Source organism: Carassius carassius, chromosome 9 (assembly GCF_963082965.1).
Source record: "Carassius carassius chromosome 9, fCarCar2.1, whole genome shotgun sequence".
Lineage (NCBI taxonomy): Eukaryota > Metazoa > Chordata > Actinopteri > Cypriniformes > Cyprinidae > Carassius > Carassius carassius.
In genome coordinates, this window is record NC_081763.1 from 29,568,397 (window position 1) to 29,581,426 (window position 13,030).

General features: G+C 36.5%; 3 protein-coding genes across 4 annotated transcripts; 2 read left to right on the forward strand and 1 right to left on the reverse strand.

The window, feature by feature from the left end:
• The first annotated feature begins 332 nt into the window (after positions 1-332).
• gng14 (G protein subunit gamma 14) lies at positions 333-1,877 on the forward strand. 2 transcript variants are annotated; one of them, XM_059558850.1, is made up of 3 exons: positions 333-453; positions 558-662; positions 1,680-1,877. In XM_059558850.1, the coding sequence occupies exons 2-3, from the start codon at positions 576-578 to the stop codon at positions 1,803-1,805; spliced, it is 213 nt and encodes a 70-aa protein (XP_059414833.1). In that variant the 5' UTR covers positions 333-453; positions 558-575; the 3' UTR covers positions 1,806-1,877. The 2 variants fall into 2 exon arrangements, with proteins under 2 accessions (XP_059414833.1, XP_059414832.1); XM_059558849.1 differs by having other exon boundaries at positions 336-453; positions 535-662.
• fbxw9 (F-box and WD repeat domain containing 9) lies at positions 1,856-9,180 on the reverse strand. Its single transcript, XM_059558848.1, is given in 10 exon segments — positions 1,856-2,516; positions 3,477-3,542; positions 3,625-3,825; positions 3,912-4,060; positions 5,090-5,511; positions 5,513-5,625; positions 5,628-5,762; positions 7,806-7,953; positions 8,127-8,245; positions 9,117-9,180. Coding segments are annotated over 9 exon segments (1,428 nt in total). The 5' UTR covers positions 9,117-9,180; the 3' UTR covers positions 1,856-2,441.
• A 1,651-nt stretch (positions 9,181-10,831) lies between these two features.
• zgc:77748 (Myeloid-associated differentiation marker homolog-like) lies at positions 10,832-12,608 on the forward strand. The gene has a single exon (XM_059557368.1). It carries the CDS (start codon positions 11,538-11,540, stop codon positions 12,384-12,386), a length of 849 nt encoding a protein of 282 aa, XP_059413351.1. The 5' UTR covers positions 10,832-11,537; the 3' UTR covers positions 12,387-12,608.
• The last annotated feature ends 422 nt before the right edge of the window (positions 12,609-13,030 follow it).

Consider the following 13,030-nt stretch of genomic DNA (forward strand, 5'->3'; position numbering starts at 1 on the left):
AATTATTATTAAATTTAAAATTTAAATTATTATATTATTAATATTATATTATTACAAAGCATAATGATTATACAGTGACCAACGAATGAATTATAATTTTTTAATGCATTAAAGAGGGAAAATATCACATAGTTAAACAATTTCAAGAGATGTTTCATGACCACCAGAGTGAAATCAAATACTACTGAACTTTCATGACATTTCTGTAATGATGATGTGACCTCAGAACTCGACCACATCACAGGAGCTTTGAAGCTTCCAGCAGTGTGTATGTGTGTGTGTGTGTGTTTGTGTGTGTCTGTAACATCCCACTGAGACATAAAATGTGTGTGTGTGTGTGTGTGTGTGTGTAACATCCCACTGAGACATAAAAGCCTGCAAAAGCTGGACAACAACTCTTCTTCCCTGAAACTGCATTTGAGCTCTACACAACAAACCAAGTGTACACTTGAGGTAAATCTACAGTTATAATCTACCAGATTTAATTATTCATTCATTAGACAGCACAAGTAATATACTATGTGTTATGTCCAGGTTCATATAAACACGTTTTTCAGAGTGTCAGTTTATCGGTGATGGACGCATACTGCAGCAACAATGTTCTTCAGGCCAGGAGAGCCGTGGAGCAGCTCAGACTAGAGACGGAACTACAGAGAGTCAAGGTGAGATGCATTCATTATAACACATACACGTCTTACAATATAGTGTATCTTTTGAGTTGTTTATCATTTCATTTGTGGATATGGCAAAAAGTAAAAAAAAAAAAACTCGACTTCCAAGAACAATGATATAATATAATATAAGCTGAACAAATCCATTAAATAGTCGAGAGAGAGAGAAAAGGCAATTGAAGCTTTGCAGTAAAGAAATATGGTACACTCTTAAAAATCAAGGTGCTTCAAAAGGTTTGAAAAAAGGCGATGCCATAAAGGGACCATTTTTTGGTTCCACAAAAACCATTCAAAGGTTCTTTAAAGAACCACCTCTTTCTTGCCTTTTTATTATCTGAAGAACCTTCTTTCGCCACAAAGATTTGTGAAACAGAACGGTTTTTCAGATGTTAAAGGTTCTTTATGGAACCATTTAGAAAACAAGGTTCTTCTATGGCATCATGACGCACCTTTATTTTTAAGAGAAACATTTTAATTGTAGGCCTACATTTAGAGTAAACGCCGTATATTTCATTCACATCTACTACATCTGTTACTGACACACAACCAGAAAGACAAACTCGATCTACTTCTCGACTCAAAGCTCACCACTTTTCACTGAAAACCCGTCAGTGTAACGTTATTTAACTGAAATAATACATTTAATGTCCCGTTAGGATTTTTTTAAATGCAGTTTTTACCGTAAAACAGGTGGCGACACTGAAGGGTTACCTTTTCAAAATGTACCTTACTGAAAGTAAGGCCTCAGTGAAGGCATCTTTTAAGTAAGTCTAGTAGCAACTATGTACACTTTAGGAGTTAATGTGTACTTTTAAAGTACTAAAATGTACCATTTAGGGGTAAATAAGGTATAATGATATACACCTTTTAGCTTTTAGCAGTCACTCAGAATATCTTCCAATGGTGACAGCTTATACCTGTATAGGAACGTATTGCGTTAACCAAATAACAGGTTTTCACCATAGCATTGTGTGTGTATCATATGTTGGGTGTGTGTGTGTGTGTCAGATTTCCGCAGCAGCAGCACAGCTGGTCCAGTACTGTCAGGATCACCGGAGAGCAGATCCACTGCTGACCGGCATCGCCGCGTCCTCAAACCCGTTCAGAGACAAGAAGACGTGCGTGCTGCTGTGAACAGCCCTGCTTCTCTACAGCGCTCAGAACGACTGCTTCACAAACCCAACTCAATTATCAAATTGAACATTTATAAAGATTTGTTAAAAACCAAACAAACAAGAAAGGGGATTTGATCACGGGACATTCAATCAGTCACAGAACAATACAACAGCACTGTCTGCAATAATAACTAGACATAATTCATAAATGTAAACATTTTTCATTAGGATATTTAGTAGTTTGCTATGGTCATGAAGTGCATCCATTTTAAAGCATTGTGCCTCATTTGTAGATTGTATACTATGTGTGCTTCAGAGAGTCTTCAGTCTAAGCATTGATTATGTTGAAATGTTCAAGTATTGATCACACAAATCACAAAAGGTGTTCCTGTGTTACGAAGCACTGAAACGTTTTTGGACACTTGAGTGTGCAGTCGTAGTATATTCTTCATAGAGAATGATGAAAAACTGTGAATGTCATATAGTTTCTAGAATCATTAAAAACATGTATCAGACACCTTAAACATTCATCATCTTTTTTTGTTCAGTAAAATTAAACAAATTAAAGAATAATGGATTGATAAATTCCTGGAAATACAGAGTTGAAGAACTGATTGGATCCTGTTGTTCCCTGCAATCAAATGCTTTTAGACTCTCAGCATCTGGGCCTCCAGACTTCCACATTCATGTCACTGGAAGCGATGGCCAGCGTTCCTCCTTCAACACTTAACTGGGAAGAGAAAAATCATTTATTTATTGCGAGCCATTACAGACAACTGCTAGATAAGAGTGATAGTGGTATCATCCAACACAAGTATTTATGAGACACACAGTAAAAAGTAACATGCATGGGTCAAAACATGGTTCATCCAATCAGAATTATAATTCACTTGTACTTTGAGTCTTTAGTCTTTTTATTCAAGTGTTAAATAATGTGAATCTCTTTTTGCACTTATTCCAGTTTTTTGGCTTGCATCCATCAAAATCCAAATAGACAGAGAATATAATAAAATATATCTTTCATTTGATTCAAATATTTAATGCACTGCATTATTAAAAATAGCCACTATCACATGGTTATGTAATAAATAATGGCGAAAAGGTAATCTGAATAATGAGGTGCAAGTTACTAACAAATTATGTATATGTATATTAGTATAACTTTATAACTATAGAATAATAGGCTTAGTTATTTATAAAATACATACAAACATACATAAATCTTATTATTCTGAATTGTGCCATAATATTTTTTTTTTTTATGTTTAAAATATTTTTTTTATTCCCAGCGAATATAACTACTGTATACAGTTATAAAATGGTCAAATCTGATCGAAAATGCAGTAAAAATAGTAATATAGAGAACAGAAAATTTGATAAAATTTTATGAAATTTGATTCAATTCTGATTTGCTGATCAAGAAACATTTCTAAATATTATCGGTGTTGAAAACAGTTCATATTTTTATGGAAACTGTCATACTTTTATTTCAGGATTATTTCAGGATTTCAGCATTTATTTGAGATACAAATCTTTTGCAACATTATTAATACCTTCACTGTCATGTTCTTTAAGTATCTAACTGACCCCAAATTTATGAATTTTTTGCCCACGCTTGAAGGAAATATAAAAAAAGAACTAAAATTAATCAACATAAATAGATAAATCATGGGTAAAAATGTCAACATACCCCATTAACCCCTGCCTGATGGTGGAGGGTGCACAGTGTCTTGGGTGGAGCACATGGGAGGTGGACCTGCATCCAATAAGAGATGTGAGCTGCCCATAACCTTGGATGAAGATCAGCTAAACTCCTTCTTATCTGACAGAAGACTGACCTTGATAGTGCGGTCAGACGAGCACGTGTAGAGAGCACCAGGAGAGTAGTGTACGCCTGTGACCAGTGACCTGTGGATGTTAACCTGAGATATGGGCGTCAGGGAGCTGTTGTGCATGGAGAAGGTGTGCACGAGTCCACGGTTATCCCCGGCCCACACCTCTCGAGCACTGTAGGACAGAGACAGCAGGTAGGAGCTCAGCTGTAGACGTGAGAAGAGGACAGAGAAATGCATCAGCCGATTGATTGTGTGATTTATTCTTTTATTTTTAGCTTGTGTGTGCATACCTGAACTTTCTGCAGCAGTTTCCCTGCCCTGCGGTCAAACAGAGTGACGGTGTGGTCTTTACTTCCTGATAAGATGTACTGGTCATCAGACGCCAGGCATAACACAGCATCAGTGTGAAGACGAAGACTCTTGACCAGTGGATCTGCAGCTGTATCACATAAATGAGACCACAGTGTCTGGGTTGACTTCACTGAATATTTGGCCCTCTTTAAAGCACATACAACATGTGTATGTTTAAATTGGGGACATTACGATTCTTTCGTCTTTTATGCTCACCAAGACTGCAATTATTGGAGAAAAATACAGTAAAATCAGTAATATTATTAAATGTTGTAAAAATGTAAAAGCTGTTTTCTATGTCTATTTTAAAGTGTAATTTATTCCTATGATGCAAAGCTGAATTATCAGTATCATTACTTCAGTCTTCAGTGTCACATGATCCTTTTATTCTGCTTAATTCACCTTTAGAGTTTTTTTTTATTGTTATTTGTCAGTATAAAGTGCAGAGGCATTGATATTTTCTTATGTAATGCTAATAATAATGTATATATTTCTCATTATGGCTTAATTGTTCAAATACTTTTTAGGGGCCTCTGTACATATACTCTGTACATAAACAACCCAAGTCATTTATTTTCATATTAAACATTGTAACAGTTATTTATCACCAAATTTAGTTTTTTAAGTATGAATATTAATTCAAATACATATATATATACATATATATATATATATATATATATATATATATATATATATATATATATATATAGACCATTTTGAATCATTGATATGCAATGTTGTTATTTACAAAAACGACGAAAACTATAAAAAAAAAATTCGGCAAATTAAAATAAAGCTGACATAAAATACAAATATTATATTGAATATTATATATTAAATATATTAGATAAAACATACTTAATATTTATTAATAATACTTATTTGTTATAAAATATACTTGAAGTACTACAACTACTAAAACAAATATGAAATATAAAATAAAATGAAAATGAAAACTGACTACATAAAAATAAAAGCTAATTCATAATATTAACAAACACTACAATAGTATAGAAATTATTCTAAATGAACACTTTTCACATGCACAACCAACAAATCATTGACAATAAAACCAGGAATGTGCACTAAGTAAATATTCTGAGCTTTGACTTACCTCGGGTTTCAAAGATGCTTAATTTCTGATCATGTGATCCGGCCAGCACCATGTCCCTCTCGCAGGACAGACATAACACAGCAGCTTTGGACTGGATGAGCCGCTGTTCTGCTCCTCCGGCTTCAAGATCCCAGAGCCTGACGGTGCTGTCAAACGAGCCAGACGCCAGCAGAGGTCCGCTGGAGGCCAGGCACCACACCCAGCCCCGGTGGGTACTAATGGTCCCGCGTCCCGCTAGCGTATGAATTAACTTGCCTCTGGGCCCCTCTCGAAGGTCCCACAGGTTCACGTTTCTGTCCCTAGAGCCGGAGGCGCACAATGCCTCATTTCTACCCAGAAGTAGGACACAATTCACATCTGCAATGTGGCCAGAAGGAAGGATGACATGCTCCAAGGGTGAAGAAGTGCTGGATGACTCACTCAGCTTCACCGTTCACCACGTCAGCTGCCTCTTCCCGTCTCTCTCCCGCTGTTTCCTGTCTCTCTGCCTGATTCTCATGCCCTGCCCAGCAGCCAATCAGCTGCTCCATTTCCAAACCTTGGACCAGGCCTTGGACCAATCAAAATCTTCCTTTGGCCCGACTGGGAAAGATGCTGCGGGACTCAAGAGTTTATGAGCCCGAAGCTGCCACGCCAAGCGATCCTCACTAAGCTTTCCCAACGTCTGACAAACCTAAACACAGACGTACAACAAGAGTCAAAGAGGGTTTTTGAAAGACTTTAAAGGGATAGTTCACCCAAAAATGAAAATTATGTCATTAATAACTCACCCTCATGTCGTTCCAAACAAGTAAGACCTCCATTTATCTTCGGAACACAGTTTAAGATATTTTAGATTTAGTCCGAGAGCTCTCAGTCCCTCCATTGAAGCTGTGTGAACGGTCTACTGTCCATGTCCAGAAAGGTAAGAAAAACATCATCAAAGTGGTCCATGTGACATCAGAGGATCAGTTAGAATTTGTTGAAGCATTGAAAATACCTTTTGGTCCAAAAATAGGAAAAACTACGACTTTATTCAACATTGTCTTCTCTTCCGTGTCTGTTGTGAGCGAGTTCACTGCAGTTTAGTGATATCTGGTTCACAAACGAATCATTCGATGTTACCAGATCTTTTTGAACCAGTTCACCAAATCGAACTGAATCGCTTTAAATGGTTCGCGTCTCCAATAAGCATTAATCCACAAATGACTTATGCTGTTAACTTTTTTTAATGTGGCTGACACTCCCTCTGGGTTAAAACAAACCAATATCCCGGAGTAATTCATTTACTCAAACAGTACACTGACTGAACTGCTGTGAAGAGAGAACTGAAGATGAACACCGAGCCGAGCCAGATAATAAGAACCGTTTCTGTCCGATTCGAGAGCCGAGGAGCTGATGATACTGTGCATGTGTGATTCAGTGTGAAGCAGACTGACACACAGAGCATCTGAACCGAACTGATTCTTTTGGTGATTGATTCTGAACTGATTCTGTGCTAGTGTTATGAGCGCGGGTAAACCGAAGGCTTGAATCAAGGGCAATCATCGCCAATGACGCCATTATGTTGAGCGCAAAAGAACCGGTGAACCGTTTTCTTTTCTTGAACTCAGAGGGAGTGACAGCCACATTAAAAAGGTTAACAGCTTAAGTCATTTGTGGATTAATGTGTACTGGAGACGCGAACCATTTAAAACGATTCAGTTCGATTTGGTGAACTGGTTCAAGAAGATCCGGTTACATCGAATGATTCGTTCGTGAACCGGATATCACTAAACTGCAGTGATTTGAACTCGCTCAAAACAGACACGGAAGAGAAGACAATGCTGAATAAAGTCGTAGTTTTTGTTATTTTTGGACCAAAATGTATTTTCGATGCTTCAAAAAATTCTAACTGACCCTCTGATGTCACATGGACCACTTTGATGATGTTTTTCTAACCTTTCTGGACATGGACAGTAGACCGTACACACAGCTTCAATGGAGGGACTGAGAGCTCTCGGACTAAATCTAAAATATCTTAAACTGTGTTCCGAAGATGAACGGAGGTCTTACGGGTTTGGAACGACATGAGGGTAAGTTATTAATTACATAATTTTCATTTTTGGGTGAACTATCCCTTTAATACTTTCATTCAGCGGGGATGCATTAAATTGATCAAAAGTGACAGTAAAGACTTATATAATGCTACAAAAGATCTGTTCATCAAAAGATCTTGAAACATGCTTCATGGTTTCCACAAAAATATGAAGCAGCACAACAGTTTTCAACATTGATAATAATCAGAAATGTTTCTCGAGCAGCGAATCAACATATCAGAATGATTTCTGAAGGATGACGTGGCTCTGAAGACTGGAGTAATGATGCTGAAAATTCAGCTTTGCATCACAGGAATTAATTACATTTTGCAATATATTCAAATAGAAAACCGTCATTTTAAATTGTAATAATATTTCACAGTATTACTGTATTTTTGATCAAATAAATGCAGTCTTGGTGAACATGAAATACTTCTTTCAAAAATATATAAAAAAGTATTCACCTCAAATTTTCAAACGACAAGGTTTAAGGTGTATAGGAACCATGAGCACAAAAACAATTGTTTATCATATAATGGTAAACAAAAAAAGTTTATTCTTATTATTTATAAATGTATTCATATTGCATACAGAATTAGTGAAAGAAATGTTTGAACAATTTGGGCTTCAAACCGTCTGCTGAATCTGAAAGAGCTCACCTGCGGCAGCACATTAATGACACACTTTGCCGGGAGATGTGAGGCGATCTGGGAAACGATCTCCCATGGCAACGACAGAAGGCTTGTTCCATTACTAGAAGGGGAGGGGCTTGTCTCCATAGCGACAACGGATGGTTCCGAATCCAATCTGTGAGGTAAAATGTCAAAATGCACAAGTCTGACTCTGAAACTTACAGTGAAGTCTGCAAACATATAGAACTCAAGAAAATGCACGAGTTTTCTTCCACTGCAGTCAATAATAAATCATACCGTAAACTAAAATAGATTACAGTGAAGGTTGAAACTGAATTGAATATGGACCTCTCAGGTAAAGAGTGCGAGGTGTCATCGCAGGTGAAGGTGGGAGAACTCTGTGGATCAGCACCAGCAGGGCATCTCTGCTTCTCCTCGTCCTCCCCCGTGACGCTTGTTCCTGACATCTGAATCACAGGAGCATAAAATGATGCTGACATCGCTTCCGCCTAATGTGTTATGTCTGTCCTGCGAGAAGGACTTGGTGCTGGCCGGATCACATGATCAGAAATTAAGCATCTTTGACACCCGAGGTAAGTCGAAGTTCAGAATATTTACTTAGTGCACATTCCTGGTTTTATTGTCAATGATTTGTTGGTTGTGCATGTGAAAAGTGTTCACTTAGAATTATTTCTATACTATTGTAGTGTTTGTTAATATTATGAATTAGCTTTTATTTTTATGTAGTTGGTTTTCATTTTCATTTTATTTTAGGTTTTGGTCATTTTTTATTCTTCAATTTTTATTGATTTTTATTATATTTCTAGATGGCTTTCATTTATTTTGATTTCAGTTTTGGTTTTAGTAGTACTTCAACAAGTATAATTTATAATAAATAAGTATTATTTAAGTATGTTTTATCTAATATAGTTAATATATAATATTCAATATCATGTTTGTATTTTATGTAAGCATTTATTTTAATTTACCGACACATTGTTTTTGTAAATAATAACAACACTCCATATCAATGATTCAAAATTATTTGCATTTAATTAAAAGAAATATATATATATATAACCAGCATGGGAACCAATTATATTCAAAGCAACTAACATATAATAGAAAAGACAACCACAACAAATTGCTATAGATACACTCCTTTAGAAGTACGTAAGCATGACATAAATTAACATACTTTGAAAAGTTTAGACTCTTAACTTACATGTCAGTTGTCTAATTCTTAGATGCCTAGTGTATGAATCCAAATATAGATAAATTATCATGTTATGCTAAAATTAATAGATTAGTAAAATATGGGGTATGGTGGGCACATACCTTATTTTAATCGAAAATCCTCGTATTCAAAGACAGATTGAAAAGGTAAACAATCCACATTTCTGATTCACCTGTTTGTTAGTTTGTTTGGTCATGTATTGATCATTTTGATATGACACAGCACAATCATGTGTTCACCCTGTTTTTACATATGCTTTCCGTTTCGATGTTTATTTACCTAACGTCATGCGAAAGGCGTGAGAAACAAAAATCATAGAAGAGTGAAAAGGATTTTTGATCTTGTTCATCGGAGAAAATATGTTCACGGTTATTATGACATCCGACGGACGCTTGTCAACAACACTACACTCCTCCGGCGCACGACATTCGCGTCATCGGGCGCGCGTCGTGACGACAGGGAGCTCCAAACTAAAGGAAATTAAATTAAATCCTGATATGAAACTGATATGCATATATTTTGGGATTTCCCTCATTCACACAGTAAATTCACTCGTCGAAATCCTTTATATGTTGTTTTTGAAAAAGAGGTTCAACGGTATATCCAAACTACTTCATCTTCCAAGAATCTTCAAGCTTTTAAAACAGTTAATTTATTTAATATTTTTAATTTATTTTGTTAAAGCTTTTGTTTTGTATTATTTATTTACCGTTTCATATGTCTATAAATAGTGCTTTGCATGTAATGTCATCTCTTTGCACGTGATATTATCTGTATTTGTGTCATTGGTACCTGCATTAATAAAAAATAAATAAATAAAATGAAATGAAATAAAATAAATAGTTTTTATAGTATTTTTTAAATGTACTTTTTAATTGTAATTAACCATTTTGTCATATTGGAAAAAAACAAAAACATTATTGTTTAAAACATTTCATAATATATAGCTACATTTTCACAAACTAGCACGTTTTCCCAAATTATTATTATTATTATTATTATTTTATTATTATAATATACTTATGGTATATTATATAATATACTTTCCCAGTGACACTTAATTGTTCAATATACCACTATTTATGCTAACCCTTTTATTATAAATCGGAAATACTAAACTTATCTTCAAATTAAACATGATGTAACATTGTGAGTCTTTAAAGAGATTGTGTCTCTTATAATAAACTATTTAACATCCCTAGTTTCAGTTTAGCATTTAAATCATCATCATTAAAATAAATAAATAATGAATAAATAAATAAAAACACAATGATGAAAAAGTGAAGTTGTCATGAAACATACAGAATTCATCCCGTAATAAATGTAAATATGAAGATATGAGATACAATGCAATATTTAGGGTGAGTTGTGCTACTTTTTTAGTTCTAATAGTAAATGTCTGAGTCAGTAGGTGTGATCTGACTCTGTACACAGTTACAGTAAGGTCAAAGTCCAGCACATTTTGTCTATCTCTCCAACACATCCCTGTCAAGACACAAACCCATTTCACAGCCTCATTTGTTTACTTTTCTACTGCAATATTCAGATTCACTTCCCTTTATACAGTACTTAGTTAGACAATAACTAAGGCATGGTGATGAAAGCATACTTTTCTAATTAAATATTTCACAAAACTAGGATCTCATGACCCAAACAAACTACTGAGATAAAGATGTTAGATTGATGTTGTCACCATTATAAATGCATAAAACAGAAAAACAGAAAAACAATAAGCAACAAGAATGACAAGAAAGCATATTAAAATAAACAAACATAAATCAAAAACAAAATAAACATGCAATGTTATTTTCACACCACCTTTCATACATAAAACAAGCTCAGAGGTCAAAATATAAACAATATTTAGGGGGAAAGCATAAAAATAATAATGAGCAATAAGAATGACAAGTATGCATGAGCACTTGGATCATGTGTAATTTCACATGGAAAAAGCTGCCATGCAGGTTTTTGGTGCACAATGGCATGGAGAGAACCTTAGCCTGATTTCTTCTGGAGAGCTTGATTTCTCATCTCCAGAGCATATCTCTCCATCTTTTACCGCCTTGTTTCGCAAATGAGAGCTCTTGTAATTTACAGAACATAAATCAAACCCATCACTTCTCTCCACCTTCAGCATTCAGATGCTTATCTTCTTATTTAGCGACATTTCAGGGTCCACCCAGTTTCTTATCTTCACACTCCACTCATATGAACTTCACACTGACTGGACATTTACAAACCAGGGCCAATCTCCTGAGGTGATACTGATAAGGTAATGACTAATCAGAGGATGTGGCCGAAAACAAGCTGCCCCTCCCTGCACCGCTTCCCTTCTGGGTGAGGTTAGTGTGTGAAGACTATACGCTGGAATTACAGACAACGATCAGGCTGAGAAAAGAGCAGAAAATCCAAGGAATTTGGGGAGTATGAGAGAGAAGTCAATGAGAAGACAACATTTTGAATGCTGAAGGCATCAAATTCATCAATTTAAGTGACATTTAAAGAGGAACGACACCATCATCATGGTAACCCTGAACACTCAATCACTCACCGTGCCGGTGGGAATAATCCGACTGTTTGAGTTCGCACTAACGCTCATTACCTTCAGCCTGGTGGCTTCTGAAGGCCACGACAGAACTTCGTTCTGGGCCTGGTGCATGTTCACCTGGTGCTTCTGCTGCTTCATGACCCTCCTCATCATCATCCTGGAGTTCACCGGCCTGAACGCCAAGGTGCCCATCTCTTGGGATGACTTCACCACGGCTTTTGCGATGTTGTCTACACTTATGCTGTTGGCCGCTTCCGTCATCTACCCCACGTTTTACGTCTGCTCCTCATGTTCGGTCAAGATCGCGGCCACAGTGATGTCCTGCGTGTGCTTCAGCCTCTACGCAGCCGAGGTGGGACTGACCCGAGCCAAACCCGGGGAGATCAGCGGGTTCCTGTCCACTGTGCCGGGCTTGCTGAAGGTTCTGGAGGCGTTCGTGGCCTGCATCATCTTCATCTGTCTGGATTCGGACTTTTACAGCTTGTTTCCAGGGCTCCAGTGGTGCGTGGCCGTCTACTCAATCTGCTTCATTGTTTCTCTACTTATCATCATCCTCACAATCGGCAGGTTGTTGGCTCGAATCCCCTTCCCGCTGGACAAATGTCTGACGGGGTACAACATACTGGCGGTTGTAATGTACCTCACGGCTGTGGTGGTGTGGCCCGTCTACAGTTTCCAGAAAGTGGAGAGACCACCAGACTGCAGAAACTGTCCCTGGAGCAGGCTGGTTGTTGTGACCTGCATGACTTGCATCAATCTGATCGTCTACATCGTGGATACGGTTTACTCAGTGCGTCTGGTGTTCTTTGTTTCACCTGCCTAGAAAACTTGAGAGGTTCCTCATTTTTAGGTTGTGAAATGTACAGTCTATTAAAAGTAACCAGATTGTTGCATCAGTTTGTATGAGAATAGGCAGTTTTAAATATGCACATACTGATTTTGTTGATTGGCAAACTGCCTGTCGGTTTACTGAAAAAAAAATAATTCTGAAATATGTTGGCCTTATGGGAATGATTAAAAATAGTCATTTTATATGATAAACATTTCATGTCTGATCATTTAAAAATTTATTTTATGCGTGCGTCTGTGTGTATGGATATGTATTTTGGTTTCACAGACTTTTCTGTCGTTCTCTGTCGCTTACTTCTACTGTTGTTTGCAAATAAACAGATCAGTGAAAGCACAGAAAGCGAAAGAAAGAGAGAAAACCCCATCAGTTATGTATTTATGGCATCAAACCCTAATGCTCAAAGTAATTAATTGTATTGAGTTCTGTTAACTTAAATCTTTACAATTAGTTCAAATTAATAGACCTTGGTAAGTATTTAGAACTTTCTAGTATTTATGAGGTTGTGAAAATGACACTTTTTTTAGGTTACCGGAATAATTTTTGTTGTTTTAATTTACACAAACTGTTTCTTTAGTTACATCAATTTAAAATCTTTCAGAGTGCGTCTGACGTCATCA